Source organism: Nyctereutes procyonoides, unplaced genomic scaffold, assembly GCF_905146905.1.
Source record: "Nyctereutes procyonoides isolate TBG_1078 unplaced genomic scaffold, NYPRO_anot_genome, whole genome shotgun sequence".
NCBI lineage: Eukaryota > Metazoa > Chordata > Mammalia > Carnivora > Canidae > Nyctereutes > Nyctereutes procyonoides.
Genome location: NW_026575052.1, coordinates 68,931,348 through 68,958,098, shown reverse-complemented (window position 1 = coordinate 68,958,098; position 26,751 = coordinate 68,931,348). Strand labels below are relative to the sequence as shown.

Here is a 26,751-nt window from a genome sequence, read left to right as displayed (position 1 = left end):
ATTGATAAAGAAGCAGCAATAAGATTGCTTTATAGTAACCTGGTATAATCAATAGTTGCTTCATGCTAGTCTATTCAATATGCTAATGAATGAACCATTATAAAATTCTTATGGCATAGAGAGGTGCCTGAGTGGTGCAGTCAGTTAGACATCTGACTCTGGTTGTAATCTCAGGGATGTGGGATCAAGCCTGGTGTCAGGCTCCATGTTCAGGGCAGAGTATGATGGAGATTCTTTCTCTCTCTCTCTCTTTGCTCCTCCCACTTGTGCTCTCTTTCTAAAATAAATAAATAAATTGTTAAGTAAAAAGAAGCATACAGTATTATAGTCATATTCTTAAAATAGTATTGGAAACATTGTTACATTTTTAGAAAAACACTTAGCCTGTGATGATTGGCCAATACATAGTTTCTCCCCAATTATGAGAGAAAGAGAGAGGCATAGTATATGGTAATATAATTCTTTGAAAGCAAAGTTCTAAAACAGTGAGAAAACTAACACATATCTTTGGAAGGATAGATTATCTATTAGCATACAAGTCTTGCACACGATGTTCTACACAATGAATATTTAAGTGAGGATGATGATGATTATACAAATGTCTCATACAGTTATTGCTTAAAAGCTGTTAGATTTTCACATGAAGACTCATATGCACAACAAATAAGCTTATTAACTGTATGGAGTGATTATTATTTATTATTCATTAAGTGAAAGTAGATCATCATAAAAGTCTTTTCACACTGGATGTCAAATAGGCTGTGTTGAATAGGCTATGAAGGAGGAGGTGGAGGAAGAGGGAATGGTCTTGTGTCTTAGGGGTGTTAGAGGTAGAAGAGCAGGCAGGAGAAGCAGGCATACTTGCTGTAACTTTATGGAAATATATTTTTGTTTTCATTTCTCTGAAAATGTTTCTTTATGGTACCAATCCTTATACCAATTTTTCTTTAGTTATACTGCCAGTATCTTGGAATGGCCCATGCTGTAAAAGAAGTTAAAAGCAGTCTTGAATAATCAGAACCCTTCCGCCAGATTGTCTAATGTAAATTTGTTTTCTGATACTACTACTTCTACGTCTTCTTCCTCATCGTCTGGCACTGGTTTGGAAGCACTCATCTCCAACAAGTGGTCTTCTATTAATTCCTCTGCTATGGTATCTATTAACTCTTAAATTTCTCCAAGATCCATATCACCTTTTACCCCCGACCTTTTTTTGCCATGGCTCTGTTGTAAATCCTATGAAGTTATGCATATTTTTCCAGCAAGCATTTAGTTTTGGCCTTTTCCAGCAAGCATTTATATTTTTCCATAGTTTTTCCAGCAAGCATTTAGTTTTGGCCTTAATGGCTTTTATGGCTTTTTCTGTAACAATGATGGCATCCTCAATGGTGTAATCCTTCTAGGCTTTTATGATGTTCTCTCTATTCTGCTTTCATAGCCTTGACAGTCACTTCCATAGAGTAACATATAATGAGCCTTAAAGGTCATTATGACATCCTGATCTAGAGGCTGAATTAGAGAAGTTGTGTTTGGGGGCAGGTAGATCCTCTTCATGCCTTCAGGGTTGAACTCATGGAGTTCTGGGTGGCCAGGGGCATTGTCCAATAACAAAAGAACTTTAAGAGGCAGTGCCTCACTGTAAAAGTACTTCTTGACTTCAGAAACACAGCATCAGTGGAACCAATCTAGAAAAAGGGTTCTTGTGGTCCACATCTTCTTGTTGTACAACCAAAAGACTGTCAGCTGGTGTTTATCTCTTCCCTACAAGCAGCTGTATAGATAAGTCCTGATCATAAACTTGACTGCATTCACACAAAACAGCAGAATTAGCCTATCCTTTTCTGCCTTAAATCCTGGACTCACTTCTCTTCCTTATTAATAAATGTTCTTTGTGGCAATACCTCCACCCCCAGAAGAGCACATTTTCTTCTGCATTAAAAGGGAGATATCCTTTCTCCTCAATGATTTTCTTAAAGGTGTCTGAGAACTCATCTGCTGATTCTTATTGGCAAACGCTGCTTCTCCTATTATCTTGACATTTTTTTAAAGCCAAACCTGTTTCTAAAATTATCAAACCATCCTTTGCTGGCATTAAATTCTCCAGCGTTAGACCCTTTACCTTCCTTTTGCTTTAAGTTTTTCTTATAGTGACTTCATTTTTTTCAAAATCGTAATAGAGTCCAGAAGTATGCTTTTCTTATAGCATCCAGAACCCACAGCTGCATTTTCAATATGAGATAAAAAGGTATTTCATAAAAAGTGCAAGGTTTTTGTGCCTGTTGGCATAGTTATAGTAACATCTTCACAAATTTCCTTTTTTTTTTTTTTCCCTAAACAGTAGTCCTTACACTGGTTTCTTTTATCTTAAAATGGCAGGCACCTATAGCTGCAGATCTCAATCTATGGTACCTATGAAGCAGTTCACCATTATCTTGTAATGTCATGATTTCTCTCTTGGAAGTACTTCTAGCATCACTAGAAGCAGTACTTTGTGTGGATCTCATGGTGTTGTTCAAGGTTTACAGTATTGCAGTAAACACAATAAAAAAATACATGAGAATCCTGAAAGATTGCTTTTTATGCAATACAAAATTTACTGGAGAGACAAAATGCTCAGGCAGAGATGATTAGTATCAGATAGGATTTTAGGCAGATACTGGTAATGCTCAAGCTCCCACAATAGCAACAGAAGGTGACTACAAAATTATTACAATAGTACAGTATTACTGCATTTAACTTTATGCAGTTATGATTTAATACTGTATCTTTACATTTGCTTACATTTCTCTCAGCTGTGGAATGATGCCATATGTAGTCTGTAAGTGTGCGCACTTTGATAAATGTTAAGTTCTTATAATATATTTGTATATGTTTTATGATTATAAATGTTAAAATAGACTGATATCTACATATATTTTTGCTTTTATGACATATGCAACTTTTTCTTTATTTTTTCAATATTTCTAGGCTACATAGTGTATCTGAGTTCTCTCAAATTGTCAAAATTCTCCAAAAATTTCCCAATATATTTATTGGAAAAAAATCTATGTATAAGTGGACCATGTGGTTCAAACCCATGTTGTTCAGGGTCAATTGTATTTTTCAGGCTTGAGTGATTCAGAGTACTAATTAGCTCATACCATCTGGGAGAATTATACCATTAGATATGAATGAAGTTTTAAGTTTAATTGAATTGAAAGTAAATAGTATGTACTGCCTGGCTCATAGGCAGCTAGGAGCTTCTTAAAAGAGCTTCTTATGAGAAAATATCTGCCTATTTAGCTGAAGCAAAAAAGCAAAGATTGGGTTAAAAAAGGACTATTTCACACAAAAAAGACTTTCCACAGATACTTTTGCTTCACAAATATAAATGTCACATATGAGTGAAATCACATGTTAATTATCCTTATCTGATTGATTTATTTCACTTAGCATAATATCCTCTAGTTCCATCCATGTAAAAAAATCTTTAATCTAGCTCTACTTCTTTCCAGTGTGAGAAGAGGCATCAATTATTCTTAGAGTTAATTTCTCCAACTGAGCTTTTAATTATTTCCAATCCTTACTTCTCCCATCCTTTACTTATCAGTCTTCCCATATCCTTCCTTAATTTCTAATACTTCCTTTTGCTGACTGCAGCTATGCTTATATCTTACCTGTAGTAGAATACAAAACACAAAATATTTTTTTTACTTCATCATTATTCCTATTAACCATGAGATTGTCTTGCTTTTTTCATTCAATGGAATGTTTTTTGAGATAATACTCTACTTTGTCACATATTTATTCCTTAAGCCCTGACAAACAAGTTTCAATCTCTATCACTCCTTGAAAACTACTATCTAAAAGGTCAGTGAAAGATAAAACAATCATTATACCTCCTAGCTTTTCCTCAGTCATCACCTTTGATCACATTTCTGCATGTCCAATAAATCTGTTTTCTTTTATGACATTGCAAAAATTTCTACCTGTCTAGCTTCTTACTCTTTGCATTCCCTAATCATTGCCTTATCTACTCCCCGAGCTTTCTGTAGGTTCTTTCTCTGATCCTTCTCCCATGCCCCAGTCTTGTATTATTGCCCATTTTTTATTGTATATTACTGCTGGACAATGAGTTGGACTTCGAAGTTAGCTTCTCTAAAATGAAGCTTATCATTCTCACTCACTTCCTCCTTACCTCACCTATTTCTCCCAACTTATTGATTTTGAACAGTAATACCTTTCTTTAAGGCACCAATGGATTTCACCTTTCTCTTTGCATCCTCAATATTTGGAGGAGAGAAAACCAGGCCCTTTGACTTATACATGTTAACTTGGTTAATATCTACAATTTAAATTTCATATGTAAGTAAACTAAGACCCAAGGTGATCAAATGAGTTACCTCATATCACTGAGCTATCTAGGAATGGAAACAATATCTGCTGGATACTAAAATTCATATACTTTTCACTGTATAACAGAATAATTACTCTTAAACAACATTGTATCCTGAATCATCAAAGAAATACTCCATTATGTTTTTGCTATTGTATTTATTAAGGAAAGAAAGCAGAGAAATACATTTTAGAAAGATTTTGAACCTTCAACAAGAGTTAAAAGTAATAACTTTCTGTTAAACTTTGTATTATTAAAATGCTATTAACCTCTTTCCCAGATTTGTCAGTCAATCAAGGTTATGTTACATATTGAATAGGGTGGTTTGAGTTATATACTAAACTGGGTGGTTTTATTATATACAAAATTGGATATACATTCACTAATGTCTTTCATATTGAGTTCAGAGTTGGAAATAGTTTTTTTAAAGTATATGTTATTAATTGGATATTTGCCAGTGTTAGACTCGACTCAGCAATAAAAGAAAATATTTGTCTATTGGGCTTCAGATTTAAGTTAAGTTTGATAGCTGAGAGAGAAGAATCTAAAAGTAAAGGGAGGATCAATAGCAGCGGGTAGTTAATGGTGAGGAAATGTCCTCTGAGTAGGCAAAGTGGGAAATTACATGATAGCCTGTAAGTATGGATTATACTCTGGGCAAAGGATGCACCATCATTAGGCAATTGCACACTGAACAACTGTCGGCTAAGTACCATTTTATCCAATTTAGACCTAATGAACTTAGTAGATGAGATCCCTGCTGAATTAAGGAGCAATCAAAGCCTCATTTTGGATTCTGTGCCATCTAGGTCAAGACATTCCAAAAGTGTTGAGTATTACTTGGTACAGAAAAGAGATAACTTTCTTACCTTCCTTCTGGCTAATTCTTTAACACATATTTATGGAATATGATTTATGGCATAGAAAGTATCATTTGGTAATTGGTAGATAATGAGGTGACAGAATTGGAAAACTATATCTTTAAGGAGTTTTATTTCCGTTTTTGCTATTTTTTATTACTCTGAATGACATTTTTTTAATCAAAAGGACAAAAGGAATTTTGTTTGAGTCTAAAAGCAAAGTAGCTCTCTACCCTAGCAAGAAGGTTGATAAAAGGTCTTTAATAAAAGGGATAAGTAATGAAGAAGTGAGGATGTGTTTTGTGTACTTGATCTCACCTATCTCAGAGGTGCAATGACACTGGTTTTATTTGGAAATTTCAGGAAGTGCAAAAGATGTGTCAGAAGAAGTCCATGTCTGCCTACCCTGCAGGGAGGGCTGCCCCTACTGTGCTGATGACAGCCCCTGCTTTGTCCAGGAGGATAAGTATTTGCGACTTGCTATCATCTCCTTCCAAGCCCTGTGTATGCTGCTCGACTTCGTTAGCATGCTGGTGGTCTACCACTTTCGCAAAGCAAAGGTAAACCCAGGTACCCTGGTTATGACCTTCCTTTTTATTATGAAGTGACCTCTTCTTTTTTCAAGCAAATAGAGTTCTTCCAAGTCCCAGTTGCCTCTCTGTTTAGCAGAAGTCTTCCTATAATATAATCAGCCTTGAGTATGAACATTATATTCTTTAGCTTCCCAGGAGAAATAGGGATTAGAAATATGGAATCTTATAACATTTTCTTCTATAAAATGTTTCCCCCATTTAGCATGGAGTTTGAGTACTTTATTGCCTTAAAGGACTCTCTTTTACATCTCTTTGGCTTCTTCTAGAAGAACTTATTCTGCTGGTACCCAATGCATTGTTAGTTTTTTTTTTCATATCTAGAAAGCTTTTTTATATTGGTTATATTTCATTTTTATTTCTCTTAGCCATATTTGAAGTTGACAAATGGACTTGACTATTTTTGAACACATTATACTTTGAAGAATAAATTTATTCATAAACTTATATTTGGTCTTGCATTAGTATCCCAGGATAATAGCGATCCTACACAGAGCTTATATGGCTTTTGGGAAAGCCTGTCCTTTGGTTCTGTTCTGAGAAGTCAAAGAGTAATATAAACATTTGTATGCTTCTCAGTCAGGAGTGGATGAAATACTAAAATTTTCAGGGCAAAGCTTTCTGGAGAAGTTGTCTTCAGTTGGTCATTCAATTAATTATATGTAGCCAGTGTTGTCAGAATTTTTGGTTCTGTTGCTTTCAGAAATATATTTGTGCCATTGGGGGAAAAACACAAAGCCTTAAGTTTCCACCTTTTCAGAATTCAAATTGCCCCTTTATGTTAGCAAAGTTGTAGATTGATTTTGGTAACAGAGCTCATTGGAAGCATAAAGTGTTCCCATTAGAAATCAAAAAAATAAAACAACTCTCTGAATGACATCTAGTACGATGCCTGAAGTTAACGTTAAAACAAAAAACCCTCTATTGAGATTCTAGGAGAATGTATCCATTATGTTATAGACCTTAATAGTTATTTTGAATAGACAGATTTCATTAACAGAAGCATACAACACAAATTAAAATCAAGCTTTAAGTCAGCAAGAAACTGCAAACAGGCAAATTGCTCTTCATTTAACTAATACATGTCTTTCTTTGAAACAAAATATGTGTTAAATTGTATATATAATAAAGTAGTAGGAAAGTAGAGTTGAGAAATATCTAACTTCTGTTACCAAGATAAAATTAGTCTTTTTAATAACCTGTCACTGGCACAGCAGGTAGAATTGAAAGGTCTATTTAATAAATTGGTCTGAAATCTCTATATAATGTCATTCATTCACAAAGGGGATAACAGATAGTTCTGTATGAATTTTAATTGATGATAAACATTAATGATTGCTGTGCTAAATATAGTTATGATATATGATGGGTAGACTATTACATTGGATGATAAAAAAACTGAAATAGCTCTTGCTAGACCAATGTCTTAATCTATGTTAATGTTATTTACCTTTCCAAAGTTACTAACTTTTCAAATTTCTCTGGACCTTCATATGAAATGCTATTTTATAGGGTTAGCATGAGAATTGGTATCTTTACATATCATTTACTGACATTTCTATAGAAACAAACTAGTTGGAATAGATAAATTAGACATTATCTGGTTTTAAGATGATCACCTTTTGAAGAATCAGTTTTTACAGAATGTGATATAATATAGGGGGGATTATTTTTAGAAAATAATACAGGTTAATAAAGTCAGTGAATGTGAATCTAGTATATTAAAGGAAACATTCGGTAAACTTTTCTGATTTCAGTTACCAAAAATAATGATTAATTGTAAAAGCAGTAAACCATTTCCATTGTAGAGATTGCATGTTTATAGCATATAGACATGGGCTCTGCTTTTTAAAGTTTTTACATATTCTTACAGCAGTTCTTTGCATAAAACAGAAAACTAATGATCCCTTTTGAAGTAATATTGAGGTCTTTCTTACGAGTTTTGCATTGCTTACCCACCAATAATTAAAGGAACAAAAACCTATAATCTATCAATTTACATCTATTTTGACAAAAGAGAAAGACCTTAGTTGCAATATAGAAGTAGCATAATATTGTGGGTAAGTGTGCAGACCCTAGAATTAGCTTGTTTAGACTTGAATCCTGTCTCAGCCCCTTGAACACTATTATACTTTGGGAATATTGTTCAGCCACACTTTGCCAAGTTTTTTCCTCTATAAAGTGAGATTTAACATATCCTATACAGAAATTAATTTAAAATGGGTTATATATCTAAATATAAGGCCCAAAACTAAGAAATATTTTTAGAAGAAAACATAGGCATAAATTTTGGGTTAGGCAATGTTTCTTAGATACAGCATGAAAAGCCTAATTGACAAGAAAAATAAATAAATAAATTGGGACTTTATCAAACTTCAAAACTTTTGTGCCTCAAAGGACATGATCAAAAAGGTAAAAAGACAACCTATATAATAGTAGGAATTATTTGCAAATTATACTAGAATCCAGAAAATATAAAGAATAAAAAGATAACCCAACTCAGAAATGGACAAGGTAGCTGAATAGACGTTTCTCCTGGAAGATACACAAATGGCCAATATGCATATGAAAAAAAGCTCAGTAACATTCGTTACTAGGAAAATTCAAATCAAGCACATGCCCACAGCACACACTAGCATAGCCAAAAATACAAAGACAATTACAGGTGTTGTTGAGGATGTGGAAAAATTGAAATGCTCATTCATTGCTACTGGGAATGTAAAATGGTGCAGCCACTTTGGAAAATAGTTTAGCAATCCCTTAAAAAATTAAACGTAGAATTATGATATGACCCAATAATTCCACTTCTAAGTGTATACTTAGGAGAATTGAAAGCATAAGTCTAGGGCAGCCCTGGTGGCGCAGCGGTTTAACGCCGCCTGCAGCCCAGGGTGTGGTCCTGGAGACCCGGGATCGAGTCCCTGCATGGAGCCTGCTTCTCCCTCTGCCTGTGTCTCTGCCTCTCTCTCTCTCTCTCTCTCTGAATAAATAAATAAATAAATCTTTAAAAAGACGTGGAGAAAAAATACAAACCTGTGTATAGCCATGGTGGAAAACAGTATGGAGGTTCCTCAAAAAGTTAAAAATAGAATTATCATAGACCTAGTCATTTCACTACTGGGTGTTTACTCCGGGTATTTACTCCCCAAAAAACAAAAACACTAATTTGAAAAAATATGTGGAAAGAACCCAGGTGTCCATCCATAGATGAACCGATAAAGAAGATACGGGGTTTGTGCATGTGTGTGTATCTAATGGATTATCACCCATAAAAAAAGGATGAGCTCTTGCCATTGTGGGTGGATCTACAGGATATATTGCTAAGTAAAATAAGTCAGAGAAAGACAAGTATCATATTTTACTCATGTTGAGTTTAAGAAACAGAACAAATGAACAAAGAGAGAAAAAAAGACAAACAGAAAACAGACTCTTAAATACAGAGAATAAGCTCATGGTTGCCAGAGGGGAGGTGGGTGGGTAGAATAGATAAAGCAGATTAAGAGTATATTTACCTTCACGTGCATTGAGAAATGTATAAAACTGCTGAATCATTATAGTGTACACCTGAAATTAATAAAAAGAAGGAAATATTTGTCTATGCAAAAATTGTTCACACAAATGTTCATAGCAGCATAGTTATAATAGCCAAAATATGGAGACCATCTAACTGTTCATCAGTTGATGAATGGATAAGTAAAATGTGGTATATCCCTTAAATGGAATATCTTTTTGTTAATAAAAAGGAATAAATGCTGATGCATGCGACAGCATGGATGAATCTTGAAAACATGCCAAGTGAAAGAAAACAGCCATGAAAGATCATTTATATGAAGATTACATTTATATGAAATGTCCAGAATAGGGAAATCAGCAAAGACAAGTAGATTAGTGGTTGTTAGGAGATACAAGGAGGGAAGAATGGGGTGTGACTGCCAATGGGTTCAGGGTTTTTTTTTGTTGGTGGAAGAAAATTTTCTAAAATTGGATTAGGCCAATATGTTTCACAAATGTGTCAATATACTAAAAACCACTGGTTTATACACTTTAAAATCATTTAAGGTGTATTAATTATATCTCAATAAAGGTATTATAAGATTTTTTAAAAAGTTTATTACTTACCTCACAGGATCCTTTTGAAGATATAGTGAGATAGTGCATATAAAGTACCTTACTAGACATTTGCCTATTGTTACTATATTATTTTAGACCAATTTGTGAAATTGATAATCTGTTTGCTTCCCATGTTACAGGCTAAGTATGACATTTAAAATAGTGTAAAAGATAAGGTGTTGAAAAAATATAGCCAGTGGGATTCCTAGCAGTGGAATTCTAGGCAATAAATTCATTTAAATTGTCTTTATAATTGAAATCAGTTGTCCTATACTAATCCTAATAGACTGTCCAGATAGCTAAAGTGAACAAAACACCTGTGGTACAGAGTCTTCTATTTTGGCTATATCTTCATCATGAAAGAATGGAAAGAATGCTAAAATATAACCAGGATAGTTTCATTTAATTGGTCTCAGTTAAAAGAAAAACAAACATTTTAAATACCCAAGCTCCACAGTACTTATTCACATACTCATGTGCTACTACACAAATATTTCTATACTGATAACCATCTTTTAAAAGCATTTATTTATATGTAGCTTCTTGTTCCTATAAGAATGATTAAGTGTACAACTATAGTTATTCACTATTTATATTTACCTATATCATTGGCCTTTCTAGGAAGGTTTTACCCTCTACCTTCAAAATGAGGGAGTTAAAGAAATCTTGAGTGATTATCAATTATGAAGTCATGGAACACATGCTTCTTGTGTTATTACAATGGTAACAGTTTATTTTTTTAAAGGTTTTTTTTTTAAGATTTTATTTATTTATTCACGAGAGACACACACAGAGAGAGAGAGAGAGAGAGAGAGAGAGAGGCAGAGGGAGAAGCAAGCTCCACGCAGGGAGCCTGACATGGGACTGGATCCCGTGACTCCAGGATCACGCCCTGGGCTGAAGGCGGCTCTAAGCCACCCAGGCCACCCACTGAGCCACCCAGGCTGCCCCCAATGGTAACAGTCTAAAAGTTGATAATGTAAATACATTTGTTACTAATTTCCTGTTTTTATTTATCAAAACAAGGGACCAAAATATGAGAACTAGAGACTTGAAGCAACCCTCTTCATAGAAAAGAAAATCCAGCCCCTGAGAGATTGTCAGATGCCCAAAGTAACCCATCTAGGTTGGAATATTTATATATTTATATTTTGTCTTACTCCAGCACACAGAATAAACATTTCTAGAAGATTAAAGGTATTAACTGAATAAATTAGGGCTCAGTGAAAAAAAAATAGGAAAAAAAAGTTGAAATCAAGGGTGAGGTTAAGATATGGAATGGATTCCATGAGTACAGGTATATTGCTTTAGCTAGTTGCTAGAAAGAAATTCTGTTGTTTTCTAGTAGCAGTGCAAAGAGGAGGAAAAAAAAAAGTGAGTCTGTGTTCATAAGATAAAAACTGACCAGTCACTCAGGTAAAACTTGAATATGCCTATCCTTAAGACTTTCTTTTTAAGATTTTTATTTATTTATTTGACAGCAAGAGAGAGCACGAGTAGGGGGAGGGGCAAAGCAAGATGGAGAAACAGACTCCCACCTAAGCAGGGTCCCCCATTGTCCCAGGATTAAAACCTGAGCCAAAAGCAGATGCTTAACCAACTGAGCCACCCAGGCACCACATCTATCATTAAATCTTGAGAGAAATTTTTCCTGTGGATTCTTACATGGAGACTATTTTTTTTTTGAGACTATTGTTAAGTGTACTGAATGATAAACATTCTTACAGGAAAAAGAATAGTTTTCATAGCTTTATTTGTTAATTTTCCTGAATGTGTGCTAAAGTTTTAATGCTTAAATATAGCTTAGGCAAATCAATTCTGTAGAAGCATCACAAATGTGGTCCTGATATAGTTTTCTTTGCTATTTAATGTTAATGCAAGGATACTTCTAGAATACCTAGATTTGAGTTCGCCAGTGTGCATCACACATGCCACCAGTACAGCACAGTGATAAACACATATGGTCCTCTTTACCATTTGATTCAGAATCAGTGGAAGAACCCCTCTCATCAAGCTGAACTCCTGCAGGTTCTATGCATGAAGTCTGGTTACCATCCTGGATCTAGAAAAATGGGAGGACTGTAAATTCATCACATAAACTATCTTAAATATTGTTGTTCTTTCCTGAGTTTTCAAAAAGTATTCACCATCTGGCAACAAATTTGAGGTTCTAATCCCTGTCAAGATTGGATGGCAGCTTTTCCATATTCCTTTTTTTAAAAGATTTTATTTATTTATTCATGAGAGACACAGAGAGGCAAAGACAAAGGGAGAAACAGGCTCCCCACAGGGAGCCTGATTCAGGGCTCAATCCCAGGACCCCAGGATCATGACCTGAGCTAAAGGCAGACATTCAACAACTGAGCCCCTAAGGTGTCCCTTCTCCACTTTTCTATTGAATGTGAAGTTGTGTGCTGGGGCTGGTCAGACTGGTGACAGAACTCATAGGCACTAATGATGGCTGAGGCATCTAGTCAGGCATGCATCTAAAAAGAAGTTAGAATCTGATTCTTACATCCACTTTCCTTTCTCCAGCATGTGGCCATATTCTTTCATCCACTTATGCCAGAATTTACAGTATGTAACATCTTAAATGCTTTAGTATATAAGTTATATTTCATTTAGTGCCTATTAGAAATAGAGCACTTGGAAACTTAGGCATTTTTTATTTATTAGACTTTTCTGTGAATTGCCAGAAATAACCACATTCACAGATCAAAAATAGGAAAAGTGATGACAATGTCAAACCTAACAGCTGATCCTGTATATGGAGACAGCATGCAAATGCTGTAATGGTAAGAGAGAAAAAGCTCTCTGTTCTAATGTGAAATATTAAGAGACATAAAGATGTTATAGAAATTTGTCTTTCAGTTGCACTATTTCTCCAGGGAAGCCTAATTATAAGTACATTTAGTTAAATGAGGTCTACCCATGCCAAAAATATCAGCTCTGCAGTTAAATCATTGTCAGAGGTTAGTTTGACATTTTATCATTTTAAACAACACAAACTAGATTCCATTATATTTTTAGGTGAGGTTTGTAGTGTAATACTGCAAAGAGCAAATTAAATTTTACTCTGCACAAACATTTAGAAACTAATTATATACATTTGTTCTTGTGCCCTTGGTTAAAGATTAAATCTGTCAACAAACTGAATGATTTTGACCCCAGTGACATCTTCTAAAGTAGCAATTTTAAAGCAGTATTTTAAAATGCTGATATTATATATTTTGAAATTATTTCTACATTTTTAAACAAATAATATGACAAATGCATATTTTTTCTATTAGCTATTCTGAAGAGAGAGTATGGTTTGTTATAGCTTAATAATTCATTTCCAAATGAAAAACTTGAAAGAGAAAAGATACACCAGAAGGAACAACAGCAAATTCTAGTCCTGAAAATAATCATTTGCTTGATTTATTCTTAGTAGATGTTAGCATGTTTTGTTTGAGCTTAGTAGTTTGGAAAATAAAAGTGAGAGTCATTTTTTAAACATGAACATACTATGATTTGCGTTTTCCCTTACATTCTTGTAGTAGTTCTTTTTTTTAAATTAGAAATTAATTGACAAGGGATTTTATAGCTGCACATTTTTGGTTTGCAAAATTAGATGCTTTTAATATAAGGTGTGACTGATTTGCTAATAAAATTCTACTAGGCTGATTGTGATGTTCTAATGACTATTTGGTAAAACAAAGGGAGATATATAACTTTCTTACTGTAGTAAATATACATAATGTGTAATTTACCATTTCTAAGCTTACAATTCAGTGATACTAAGTACATTCACACCATTGGGCAGCCATCATCACTTCCCTTAAAAGTTGCAGAACTTTTTCATCATTCCAAACTGAACTCTATACCTCCTGGGAAACTCTCTTCTAACTTTCTGTCTCTACAAATTTATCTTTAGAATGTGTCATATACTGAGGGGGGCACTTGATGGGATGAGCACGGGGTGTTATTCTATATGTTGGCAAATTGAACACCAATAAAAAATTATATGAGAGAAAAAAAAGAATGTGTCATATAAATCATACACTATTTGTGCTTTCCTATCTGGCTTGTTTCACTTAGCATAATGTTTTAAAGGCCCATCCATGTAGCATTTATCAGAGTTTTATCCCTTTTAATTGCAAATAATATTCCATTGTATGTATTTACTTCATTTTGTTTTATTGGTTTGTTTGTTGGAGGACATTATTTTTTTTCATCTTTTGACTTATAAATAATATTACCATGAACATTTGTGTACAAGTATCTGTTTGAGTCTGATTTCAGTTTTTTGGATATAACCTAGCAATAGAATTGCTGAATCATATGATCATTCTGTGTTTACCTTTTAGAGGAATCACCAAACGAACTTTTCCACAGAGGTGGACCATTTGTTATTTTTACCATTAATTCATGAGGGTTCCAGTTCCTTCACATCTTCACCATCATTTGTTATTTTCTGCTTGTTTGTTTTTAATAATGGCCATCTTATGAATGAAAGTGATATCTTACTGTGGTTTGATTTGCATTTTCCTAGAGATTAGTGACAGCTGAGCATCTTTTCATGTGCTTATTGACTATATATCTTCTTTGCAGAAATGTTTATTCAAATCTTTTGCTCACTTTTGAATTAAGTTGTTTGTTTTTTTTCATTGTTGTAAGAGTTCTTTATATGTTCCAAATATTAATCATTTATCAGATGTATGATTTATAAATATTTTATCCCATTCTGTGGCTTGTCTTTTCACTCTCTTGGAAGTATTCTTTGATACCCAAAAGTTTTTAATTTTGTTAAAACTCAGTTTACCTATGCTTTCTTTTGTTGCCTGTGCTTTTCATCTCTTATGTGAGAAATCATTCCCAAAGCCAATGTCATGAAGCTTTTCTTCTATGATTTCCTCTAGGAGTTTTATAATTTTAGGCCTTATGTTTAGAGCTTCAATCCATTTTGAGTTAATTTTTGTGTATACTGTAGAGTAAGGATTCAACTCCATTATTTTGCCTGAGAATATCTAGTTTTTCCCAGCACCATCTATTGAGGAGACTGTCATTTTCCCATTGCATGATCTTAGCACCTTTATCAAAGATCATTTGACTGTAGACATGAGGGTCTACTTCTGGGCTCTCTATCCTATTATTTATGCCAATACAACACTGTTTGGATTGCCGTAGCTTTGTAGTAACTTTGCAGTAACTTTTAAAATTACAAAGTGGGAGACCTCCAACTTATTCTTCTTTTCAAGATTGTTTTGGCTATTTGGAGCCCCTTGAAATTTCATATGAATTTCTATTTTTCCCAAAACACCATCAAAATTTGAATAGGAACTGTGTTGAATCTGTAGATCCCTTGGCTGTTATTGGCATCTTAACAATATTAAGTCTTCTGATCTGTGAACACAGACTACCTTTCTACCTATTTATGTCTTTTTTGCATTTCTTTCAGCAGTGTTTTGTAGTGTTGAGTATACGAATCTTTTGTCTACTTGGCTAAATTTATCTCTGATTATTGTGTTATATCACTTTTTACAGATAAACTTTGTGATTTGTCTTGTCCTTCAATTAAGTGGACACTTTCAGTATTATCTTTCATAAGCCAATCAATCATGCCTATAGCTTTCCTTTTATAATTAGTAATTGATATTCCTTTTTCATGCTTTTCATTTTCTTTGCCATTTATGGAAGAGAGGTGCACTATAATACATGAAAAGGAGTAAAATGGTTAAAAGCCAAGAACTAGTACCTTCAATGCAGCTGTAGAGGTACTGTAGAAGTTGCATACTGATTTACAAAAGATTTTTCTTTATAAGGATTTATTTATTTATTTGGGGGGAGGGCAAAGGGAAAGATAGAGACAGTCTTAACAACTCCACACTGAGCAAGGAGCCCGACATGGGGCATGATCGCACAATTCTGAGATCATGACCCTGAGATCACCACCTGAGCCAAAACCAAGAGTCAGACTAGCTTAACTGACTGCACCACCCAGGTGCCTCCAAAATTTTTTCTTAAACCTCTTTCAAGAACTAGCCAACTACTGCACTTAATATAGGATGATGTTATTTATTTCTGTACATTAATGATATATGATATTTCCCTTAATTTCTGTTTCCCTAAGGATGACAGTATTGATCTTAAATCATTAAATATTTTAATTCTATTGAGCTAATAAAATATCACACAAAATCACAACATATTTTCACTCCCCATTATTGAATATATATGAGAAATTTGGCACTTTAATTTTTCCTCATCTCCTCCTTCCCTTTTTATTAACATGTAATCTATGGTTTGTTTCCATCGGTTTTCAATAAGAACCATCATGAATTTCAAAGGAGAAACAATTCTTTAATACATCTCTGATTTCTTGCCTTTGAGTTCTGAATTTTGGCCAATATATTTTTTTTATTATGAAACATATGTATCTTCAAGTAGTTTGCATTGAAAGGGGTAATTTTATATTTATGTCATATCTGACCTCCCACCAACTGTGGCTTTCACGTGACAGCACCTTGGCTAGGGCAGAAATGGGAGGTTACTTTATTTTTCTTTCAAAGTTCTATTATTGCTACTTCATTCATATTTCAGAAATGAACATTGTGGACAGTTTCCAGGATGGCCCAGTTTTTGTCCTTTATGGAGCAAAATTTCTCATTTGAACACTTATTAACTTCTTTATTTACTTTTACTGTTGTGATATGGTTCTTGTTTCATTGAAGCTGCAGAAGATACAATCTATGCTCTCAAACTTCAGACAGAACTTTTTTTGATACTGAGAAGTCTCCTGTGTGTTAGTTCTTACATTATCTCTTCTCTAGGTCTAGGCTTCTGCTTTAAGATCTCCTATTAAGTATATATTGAGTCTCAAGGCTTTCTTTTTTTAATATTCTCACTGTATAATGTTTGAAGAGTTTTCTCTTTTGTGAGGAGCTATTTGTCTCTTATGTCATTCTTTTCCATTTTCATCAGGATTGAAGCTGAGGTCCCCTATCTGCAGTATATTTTAAAATTCAGCAACTGTTTTTGATCTCTGTACTATTGATCCTTATGGTTTTTTTTTTCTTTCTTTGCAAAGGCTTTGGGGTCAAGCAGCCCCAAAGTTAAAAGTTGAAATCCTATTTCTTCCATTTTTTTTTTTAGATGTGTGACCTTAAGGTTACCTAGTTAGGTACTTAATTTGAGATGTGTGACCCTAAGGTTATCTAGTTAGGTACTTAATTAATAAGTAGATCACTTAAGCTCTCTAAGTTACCTTTATCATATGTAAAATGGGGACAGTTGTGATATGTATCTAAGGGTTTTTGTGAAAAATTAATGCGATAATATATATGAATCACTTAATGTAGTGCCTGATACATGCTCAGTATTATTGCTGCTACTATTACTAGTCTTGCTTGCTATAGTTTGAAACAGTGCAAAGTTCTCTTGAAGATCACCAAAAATTTAAATAAGATATTTCTATGCTTTTTTCTGTTTCTTTTTTGCTATCAATCTATTTCAGAGGCATTTCCTCAAAAGTGATGGATTCATTCTTTTCAGTTGCACTAATTTGGATTATTTATTTTCATCTTCTCTGGTATTAGACTATATAGTCTTTAAAAGGAAGAAGAGCAAAGTAACTTAAAAGCCCAGATTTAAGTTAAAAGAAAATAGACAGTTATTAGTTAGAGATACAGCAATGGGAGTTGAGGTGCCAGAACAAGGCTGAAACATTACATTAGTGAAATTTGGAGCATTTACTTTTTGGGCTGCTGATGAGGAACAATCACTGTGGAGGGAAACTCACATATCTACTGCTGCCTTTCCCACCTCTCCCTACACTATTTTCAAGTTTATTTTGTTCTCTGTGCACTCATTTGTTCCCTGAGCCCACTCACTGCTGAGGGGATGGTGGAGAACTTGGTTCCAAATAGCCAAAACAATCTTGAAAAGAAAAAAAAGTTGGAGGCTTCATAAAGATTTTGTAATTTTAAAAGTTACTACAAAGTTAGTACAAACTCTAGTAATCAAAACAGTCTGTATAAAATATTTACTTACTTTCCAATTGAAAAGCACTCTGATTATATTCAAAATCAATTCATATAATATATATATATATATATATATTTTTTTTTTGTGACCTGGGAGTTAAAGACACTATTCTGCTGCTAACTAGTTAGCCTTATTTTATCCTTTCTTTGTAAAATGGTGGATTTGTTGAGGTAACTTCCAAGCACTAAGATTCTATGATTCTTTGAACCTGAGAGATTCATATTCTTAATCTGATATACTAATTGTGTAGAATGGTTAGTTAGCACTGCTAAGGCCATCATTTCTCTAGCTAACAGATTGAACATAAGTGTCATTGTCACTGGATCCAGAAGAGTCTTTTAATGAGTCCAAGAGTTTGGACAACAACAATAACAATATGTGAACTCTAAAATCAAACCTGACTAATGTAGTAAGCAGTTCGGGGGAGTATTGAATCTACAAATCTAGGAATCATTTCATACCAGCTAATGTAAGATTAATTTTTTAATGACTTATGTATTTATGCAGTTTCATTCATTGAAGGAATTTCTGGAACATTCCAAGAGTTACCAAAGGAGAAAGTATTAAAACTTTTAATTCTTTTTTTTTAATTAAAAGTATTACAACTTTTAATTCTATACTTTTGTTCCTATGGGGATGAAAAAACAAGAACCAAGCAAAGTTATATCATTTAAAATAAAATATTTGATTTTGTAACATGATGTGTGATATCATTTGTATAATATTTTCCTTCCATGAAATATATTTAAACATCTATATGAAGAAACCTGAAGTGCTAGGCTTGAAAACTAGAGAAATATAAGCATGTTTTCTGAATTAACTTTCAAATGGTCTTCTTTAAGTTATAAGAAGTCCAAGTGAGGCCAGCCTCAACATTACAGTTAGGCGTGGGGCAGAGTATCATTAAGGATGTGTGGACTCAGCATCCCTGTTCCAAAGATCAGTGTCACTGTCCCCAGAGTGTTAGAGCTCTAAGTATTTTGCTTTGAAAGATTTCCAGGGACACCTGGGTGGCTCAGAGGTTTAGCACCTACCTTTGGCCCAGGGCATGATCTTGGAGTTCTGGGATCAAGTCTCGCATTGGGCGCCCTGAATGGAGCCTGCTTCTCCCTCTGCCTATGTCTCTGCCTCTCTCTGTGTGTCTCTCATGAAAAAATAAAATAAAAATTTTTTTTTAAAGAAAATTTCCAGTCTTTGAGTCTTTCCATCCTATTTAAAATACAGATACTATCTAAATCAGATTAGTTGTTATGCTAATGAGTGGAACTTGAGCTAAAACATGGTTGCCACCTCCCTTCCATTTATCGTTTATCAGAGCATTGTGTTAAGAAGGATTCAGGGGCAGTAAATGGATCTCTTCTGCAAGGTTATTGTTGCTGGTTAACTTTAGGAGCCACAGGTGTTAACTGGGAAACTAATGTGTGACCACAGATTTGCCCCTCCCTCTCTGGGAGTGTCAGGCTCAGAGGAAATAATGACAGAAGAAATACTATCGATTTAGGATGTAAGAGGACCTTTGTGAAAACAATGGCCCTGAAACCATTTTGTCTAGAGATAGCCCACTTCTTGAATAATTTTATCAAAATTCAGGATTTTTACAGATGACGAACTACATCTATCCAAGATAGATAATAGATTTGCCAGCAGTTATCCCATTTCATAATTTACTAGCCTAGTCTCAGGTATTTTGAACTTGATGCAGTCTGAAATGTATTTTGACAGATGCTTTTCCCTAAATATTTAAAGTTAAGTGTATTTCAAATAAAATGGAATGCTTTCCATTCTTATCCATTTTTACTTTTCTTCTGACAAATATCCATGGTATATTTTAATAAAAGTGCCAGGAGAAATTTGATCTTAAAAAATTACAGTCTCCATCCCAGCACACAATATGTATCCCCTAATGTATTTTGTCAACACAAAAATATTTTATGAGCTCTGAGTAGAGCTTAGTCCTCCAGCTCAAATGTAGAATTTCATTACTTTTCTTCCTCTGTTACTATGGAAATTATTTAGCTCACTTGTACGTTATTTTTCCTTAAAGCCACTTTTATTAGTGATCAAGAATATCTACTTTTTCTGCTTTCACCTTGTAAAGAGTGAACTTTAGAGCTAAGTATAACATTTAAAAAATTAAAAGGCAAATTCAAAAAAGGTTGTTTTTGATATACTATGATAGCAAAGGATTAACATTTTTAACATAAAAACAAACAAAACGGGATCCCTGGGTGGCGCAGGGGTTTGGCGCCGGCCTTTGGCCCAGGGCGCAATCCTGGAGACCCGGGATCGAATCCCACGTCAGGCTCCCGGTGCATGGAGCCTGCTTCTCCCTCTGCCTGTGTCTCTGCCTCTCTCTCTGTGTGTGTGACTATCATAAATACATAAAAATTAAAACAAACAAACAAACAAAACATTTAACAATCAAGAAATAGAAGAATATCCTATAGAAAAATAGCAAAGAATACACATCAGCAATTTGTAAAAACAACAATAATATGAAAATGCACTCTATATTCATGAATAATTACAAATGCAAATTAAAACAATGATATGTACTTTTATAACAATAATATTTCTCTGTGTTGGTGAAGATGTTAGGAAATAGATATTCCCATCCATTGCTGGTGGATGGGCTGTATAAATTGGTAGAGACTCTGAGATAAAATTTGGAGTTATGTGTAATAAACTTAAAAATTCAAGGTGATTTTACTTTCAGAAGTCTGTACTAAAAAATCATATATGTGCACACAAGAATTTACAAATATATTAATATGTATATATATGCTTATCATAGCACTATAATACACACAAATGGGAAATAATTATGTGTTCAAAAATTACGTGTATTGGACTAGGACATCCGTACATTTAAATATATGTCCCGTAAAAGTGATCTTTTAGAACACTAATGTGAGAGAATAATTTTTAATATGGTTAGTCATAACCCTCAACACCACATTTCCACCATTTATTGAAATTTTATTGTAGCGTTTTCCATTTTTTATTTTTCCCTCTCATCTTTTCTTCTTTATGCCATCCCTTTAGCCTCCTTCCCTCAGTCCCTTTTTCCATTCATCATCCATCTGCCAAGCATCTACGGAATGCTTGGAACCATTATCTATCCTGGGAATATAATGATGAACAGGACAAATAAGATCTACCTTTAAGGAGTTGATATTCAGATGTGGGGCTGGTGGAGATAGGCAATACAAAAAATAAAGAAGAATGTATTAGGTGGTAGGTAGTAAGTGCTATGATCAAAACAAAATAGTGTAACATCATTGGGTATATGTATTTGCAGTTACAGGATTCTCCCAGCCATCATGTAAGTTGATATCCTCATTTTATATTTGAGTGAAGCAAATCATAAAGAATTTAAGAGACCAGTCTAATGCCACATGGGGAAGGTAGGATTAACATTCAGGTCTGTTTGATTTTATAACTCATTACAGTGCTTAACTACTGTTAAGTGCTACACTATCTGTCATATGTTTACAACACAATTTTATCTTAAAATCTAAAAAGTAGACCCTGCCAAGCCTGGCCCCATTGTAGTAATCCAAATTCTAGGGCTGCACACATTCATTTTTCCTCATTCCCTTATGCCCCATCAAAGGTTACATGTCCCATGCTTCCTTCTTGCCAACTGCCTGCTAGTTAACTGAATAAAGTTCTTGCAGGACACCATTTTAATGGTTTTCTGTGTTCCTTGGTTGTGCTCACTTCAGTTACTACATAGTCTTACATCATAATGGCATCACTTAGTACTTTAATCCAAGGAGCAACTCATACGAAATGGTTTAGGGATGTGCATGCATGCGTGCGTGCATGCGTGCGTGCGTGTGTGTGTGTGTGAATGTATGTATGTAAAATATCAGGGTGGCTAGTTGTAAGTGTAAGTGTGAGGAGAAATAAGAGTGGAGAAAAATAGTTTACCCGAAGGGAATCTCTTTTCTTTCTGTGCTTCTTAAGAAATACCATTTAAATAATCTCCTACTCCATCTGGTGGCAGCAATACTAATTATAAGTTATGAAGAACTAGAGTGATTATAACATATTTGTATGTGCCTTAGGAGACGCAAAATGCCTAAAGATTGCTGAAGCTCCATTCCTCTTTTGAGGCACTTACATTTACTTATGCGTATTTGAATGATAAAGTCAGTTACATATTAAATATGCTAAAAATAACTCATTAAAAATTGATGATATAAATAAATTGAATTGCTTGCTATTTGAAAAATATTGTGAAGACCATTATCTTTTTTCTGAATTCTTTGGATCTTCATTTTTAAAGTCATTCATATATTATGTCAGGGAATGATTTTACAAAATTATAAATTAATGCTTCCCTTACCTATTCATGAATATTTAGCTAGGTTTACAAAGGTGATTTTGATACTGATTGGCTATGAAGGCTCACAATCTAGTGAGGGAACGAATATAAGAAAGTATGGGATATATGAAAACAGGTATTATAGTGTGTTGAGTATTTGGCAAGCAATAAGGAAGAGTGATTAAGGTCACAGGCTCTAAAATCTGTGTACATCCTTCTCTTGACCTCTCTCTCACATAAGAGCTCTTAAACCTTAGGTTACGAGCCTTTCTTTATCTCAGTTTCCTCCTCTATAATAGGGGAGTAAAAATAAGTGTAATCTCATAAGGTTGTGGTGAAGATCAAAATGTGTGGGATGCTTATAAAGTTCTTTTTAAATTAATGACTTATAGAAAGTGTTCAATAAATGTTAGCTATTAATAGGAGTATGTATAGAATATTACAATGGCTTAAAAACAAGAGTAGTTAAGGGCTGGTCTGAGAAGACTTCAAAGAATAAGTGACACTTGAGAAGAATCTTGAAAAATGAAATTCACTGGTCAGACTAATAGGAAATAAGAGGGGCAGTCTAGGCAGAGAGATATATGCAAAGATACTGGAAAGCACATGACACATTTATAGAAATTCAAATATTTCAGTATGGATCAGAAAAATATGGCTAAGTGTTTTGGATTTTATATTATAGGCTATTGAGATGAATTGTTGATCTGGCTAAAGATGTTAGACACATGGGTGTGGCATCACAGAAGTAGGTTTGTCATGTACTCACTCATTCAGTGTTTTGTGAGGGTGTACTGAGTTTCTGGGCCTTCTTCATGGATAGTAAAGAAGCAGGCATGGTCTGTGATATATGAATGGAGTTCATAAACTTGTGGAGGTAAATGTTAATTTATTAGTAAATAAATTATTGTTTACTTATAAATATCTATAATATTTGTTTATTTATAAATTAATTAATAAATACCAGTAACGATAGGTGCTATGAAGAAAAGTAGCAGAGTAAAGTGAAAGAGTATAATAGGACTGGAAAGAAGAATGGGGCTGGGGAAAATCTATTTAGATGGGTTATTTTGGAGGACTTCTCGAGGCAGTGTCATTGAATCTGAGGTCCTAAGGATAAGCGGGAGGGGCAGATGGAGGGGGAAGAATAGAGACAAGAGAGTGTTCCAGGAAGAGAAAGTCACATCTATGAAGGTGCCAACATGTGAAGAAGCTTGCAGTGTTTTAGGAACTGAAGGAAGCCAGCAAGGATAATGAGTAGTAGCAGAGTGGGAGAGTGGAGAAAGATGTAGTCAGAGAGATAGTCATGTGCCACCCATTCAGAGTTCTTTAGGCCAGAGTAGAGAGTTTTATTTTATTTGAAGTGCAATTAGAAGCCATTGAAAGATTCAAAGCAAGGGAATAAATGATTCCATTTAGGTATTAAACTAATTTCTCTAGCTTTTCTGTGGAGAATAGGTTAGTAACAGACAAATGTGAAAGTGGAGGGACATGATAAGAAGTCTATTTTTTTATTTTTTATAACAAATTTATTTTTTATTGGTGTTCAATTTGCCAATATACAGAATAACATCCAGTGCTCATCCTGTCAAGTGCCCCCCTCAGTGCCCATCACCCATTCACCCCCACCCCCTGCCCTCCTCCCCTTCCACCACCCCTAGTTCGTTTCCCAGAGTTAGGAGTCTTTATGTTCTGTCTCCCTTTCTGATATTTCCTGCATTTGATAAGAAGTCTATTGAATTGGTTTACGTAAGAGATAATGGTGGCAGTGGGAATTGGAGAAGAGTGGCTAAATTTGAGATACATTTAAAGATAGAACTGACAGGACTTGCTGATGAATTTGATGTGAGAGGTGGAGAAAAAAGACAAATCAAGTTTGATTTCCTCAGTTTTATAGCTTGAGGAAGTGAGTTAAGAGTGCACCATCTACTAAAATTAAGAAAATGTGAAATGCTGGGAAAAGAATGATTTAAGGGTGGGGGAAGGAAAAATCAAGAGTTCCATTTTGAACATAAGTTTACCTAAGGTTGCCAAATTTAGCACATAAAAAAACAGGATACCCAATTAACTTTGTATTTTAGATAAGCAATTAATGTTTTAGTATAAGTCTATGACAAATATTGTGTACTAATACGAAAACATTATATGTTGTTTAAATGCATTATATCTGCACTTTATATTACCTGGCAACCCTAATGGTTAACCCACCTATGAGAACCCAAGCTGAGTTGTCAGGTGGGCAGTTAGATATATGAGCTGAAAGCTGAGTGCCAGAGTTTATGCTACAGCCATGAATTAGGAGTCATGAACATTCAGACAGGAATTTAAAGCTGTGAGAATAAATGAGATTACCCACATAGGAAATGTACAAAGAAAAAAAAGAAGTGAATGCTCAGCACTGAGCTCTTTAACAATTTGAAGTAAAGTAAAATGCCAAGAACCCTTTTTTGAATAATTGATGAGGGGCCAAAGAGAATAGAGGGAAGCCAGATTAGTGTCATATTACAGAATCCAAAAGATGGTAGTATTTAAAAGAATGAAAAAAAATACATAAAAGAAGGAGAGAGTGGCCAACTATGGGGAATACTACAGAGTGAGAAAATAAAATAAGGGGAGAAAAGTATGCAGTGGATTTGGCAATACAGAGGTCACTGGCAACCTTAGTGTACTTTTATGTAATGTTTGAGGAATTAGAGAAAGCATGTGTATCCAAAACTTCTAAGAATTTTATTTGGGAAGAGAGTAGAGAAATAGAGTTGACTGGATGGTGATAGTTAAAACCATAAAAAATTCTGAGTTTTCCCTAGGGAGTGTTCAGAGTAAGAAAAGGATTTGAAACAAAATCTTAGGGAAAGAAAGAAAAAGAAGAAAAAAGAAAGAAAGAAAGAAAGAAAGAAAGAAAGAAAGAAAGAAAGAAGAAAAGAAAGAAAGAAGTAAAGAAAGGGAAAGAAAAGGAAAGAAGAAAGAAAGAAAGAAAAGGAAGGGAAGGGAAGAAAGAAGAAAGAAAGAGAAGGAGGAAGGGGAACAGAGGAGTGGGAGGTGTGAGCCAACAAAGGAATTTTACAGAAACAAAGATTGGCTCAAAAGAGGAGTAATCAGCAGTCACAAATAACACAGAGCAATGAAGAAAAATGAGTCTTAAAACAATTTATTGTTGTCCCCATGTCACACTGTTTAGTTTTATTTTACTGGGACTTAAGTGTTTGGTAGCTGGTAGTCCCAATCTTTATTTTAAAAAATATATTTTATTTATTTATTCATGAGAGACACACAGAGAGAGGCAGAGACACAGGCAGAGGGAGAAGCAGGCTCCATGCAGGGAGCCCAATGCGGGGCTCGATCCCGGTACTCCGTGATCATGCCCTGAGCCAAAGGCAGGTACTCAACTGCTGAGCCACCCAGGCATCCTAGTAGTCGCAGTCTTTAAAACATTTTGGATATTGTTAGTCTTTACTCTTCCATATTAAATATTAAGGAAAAGTTCATCAAACCGAATGCAAAATCCTACTGAGAACTTGATTGGGATTGCACTTAATAGAAGTTGTCTAATTATATAGAAAAATAAAGTGTTAGATCATTCCCTAACACCTTTTACAATAAATCCCAGATGAAAATAAATATATGTGTTTGATGATTATGAAGGTACTGAAAATTTTGCTTGAGTAGTTTGTGAGCAGTGCTAGGCACAGAAGTCAAAATTGTAGTGGAATCAAAGGTGATTTGGAATTAGAAAAACAGAGAATAAATACATAGCATTCTTTCAAGGAGTTTGGCTCTAAGGTAAACAGAAACACAGTATGACAAATGACGAAAGAGGAGCCTCTGGGTTGAGGGAGTTTCATCTTGAAATATCAGAACATATTTATAAACCATTAGAAAAGAGAAAGAACAGGTTGAAAAATACAGCAAAACATGGAATAATTGTTGGAACATGGTCCCATGAGCAACAGAAGGCAATAGGATCCTAAGTGGAGGTGGAGATACTCACTTTGAACAAGAGAAGATCTGAATTATATCTAAAATAGAGAAACAGTGATGCCAGTGAAGCAGATATCAATAATTTGGGGTTGAAGCCAGAAAGTTTAAGAAATTCTTGAACTTTCTGTCTGAACTTTGGAATAAGATCATTTACAGAGCATTCTTGAGTGGAGTGAGTTGGAGACTTGAGAAGACTGTCAAATATTTGGTCTAGCCACTGTAGGGAAAGGAAGTGGGTTCCAGGTGCACATAAAAGGATTGCTGAGAGCTGAGATCAAATTGGAAAGCACAGATGTTTTTCTTAAGTTCTATTGAAAGGAAGAAAAGACAGAGAGTTAAAAAGATAGAAAGTATCAGCATTGGAAGTTATGCTAACTGAATGGTTATCATTCTCCACAGCACATTTTCCAAGAAGCATTTTGCTTTGTGTCCATTTGTTCTATCTTAAATAGATTTACAAAATATTCACTCTTCAAATTT

General features: G+C 34.4%; 1 protein-coding gene across 1 annotated transcript in view; it reads left to right on the top strand.

The window, feature by feature from the left end:
• Positions 1–26,751, top strand: part of GPR158 (G protein-coupled receptor 158) — a 403,385-nt gene that overhangs the window by 213,360 nt on the left and 163,274 nt on the right. The window contains exon 5 of the mRNA XM_055332362.1: positions 5,584–5,795. Coding sequence (XP_055188337.1) covers positions 5,584–5,795 — 212 coding nt within the window. The remainder of the gene's footprint in view (positions 1–5,583; positions 5,796–26,751) is intronic.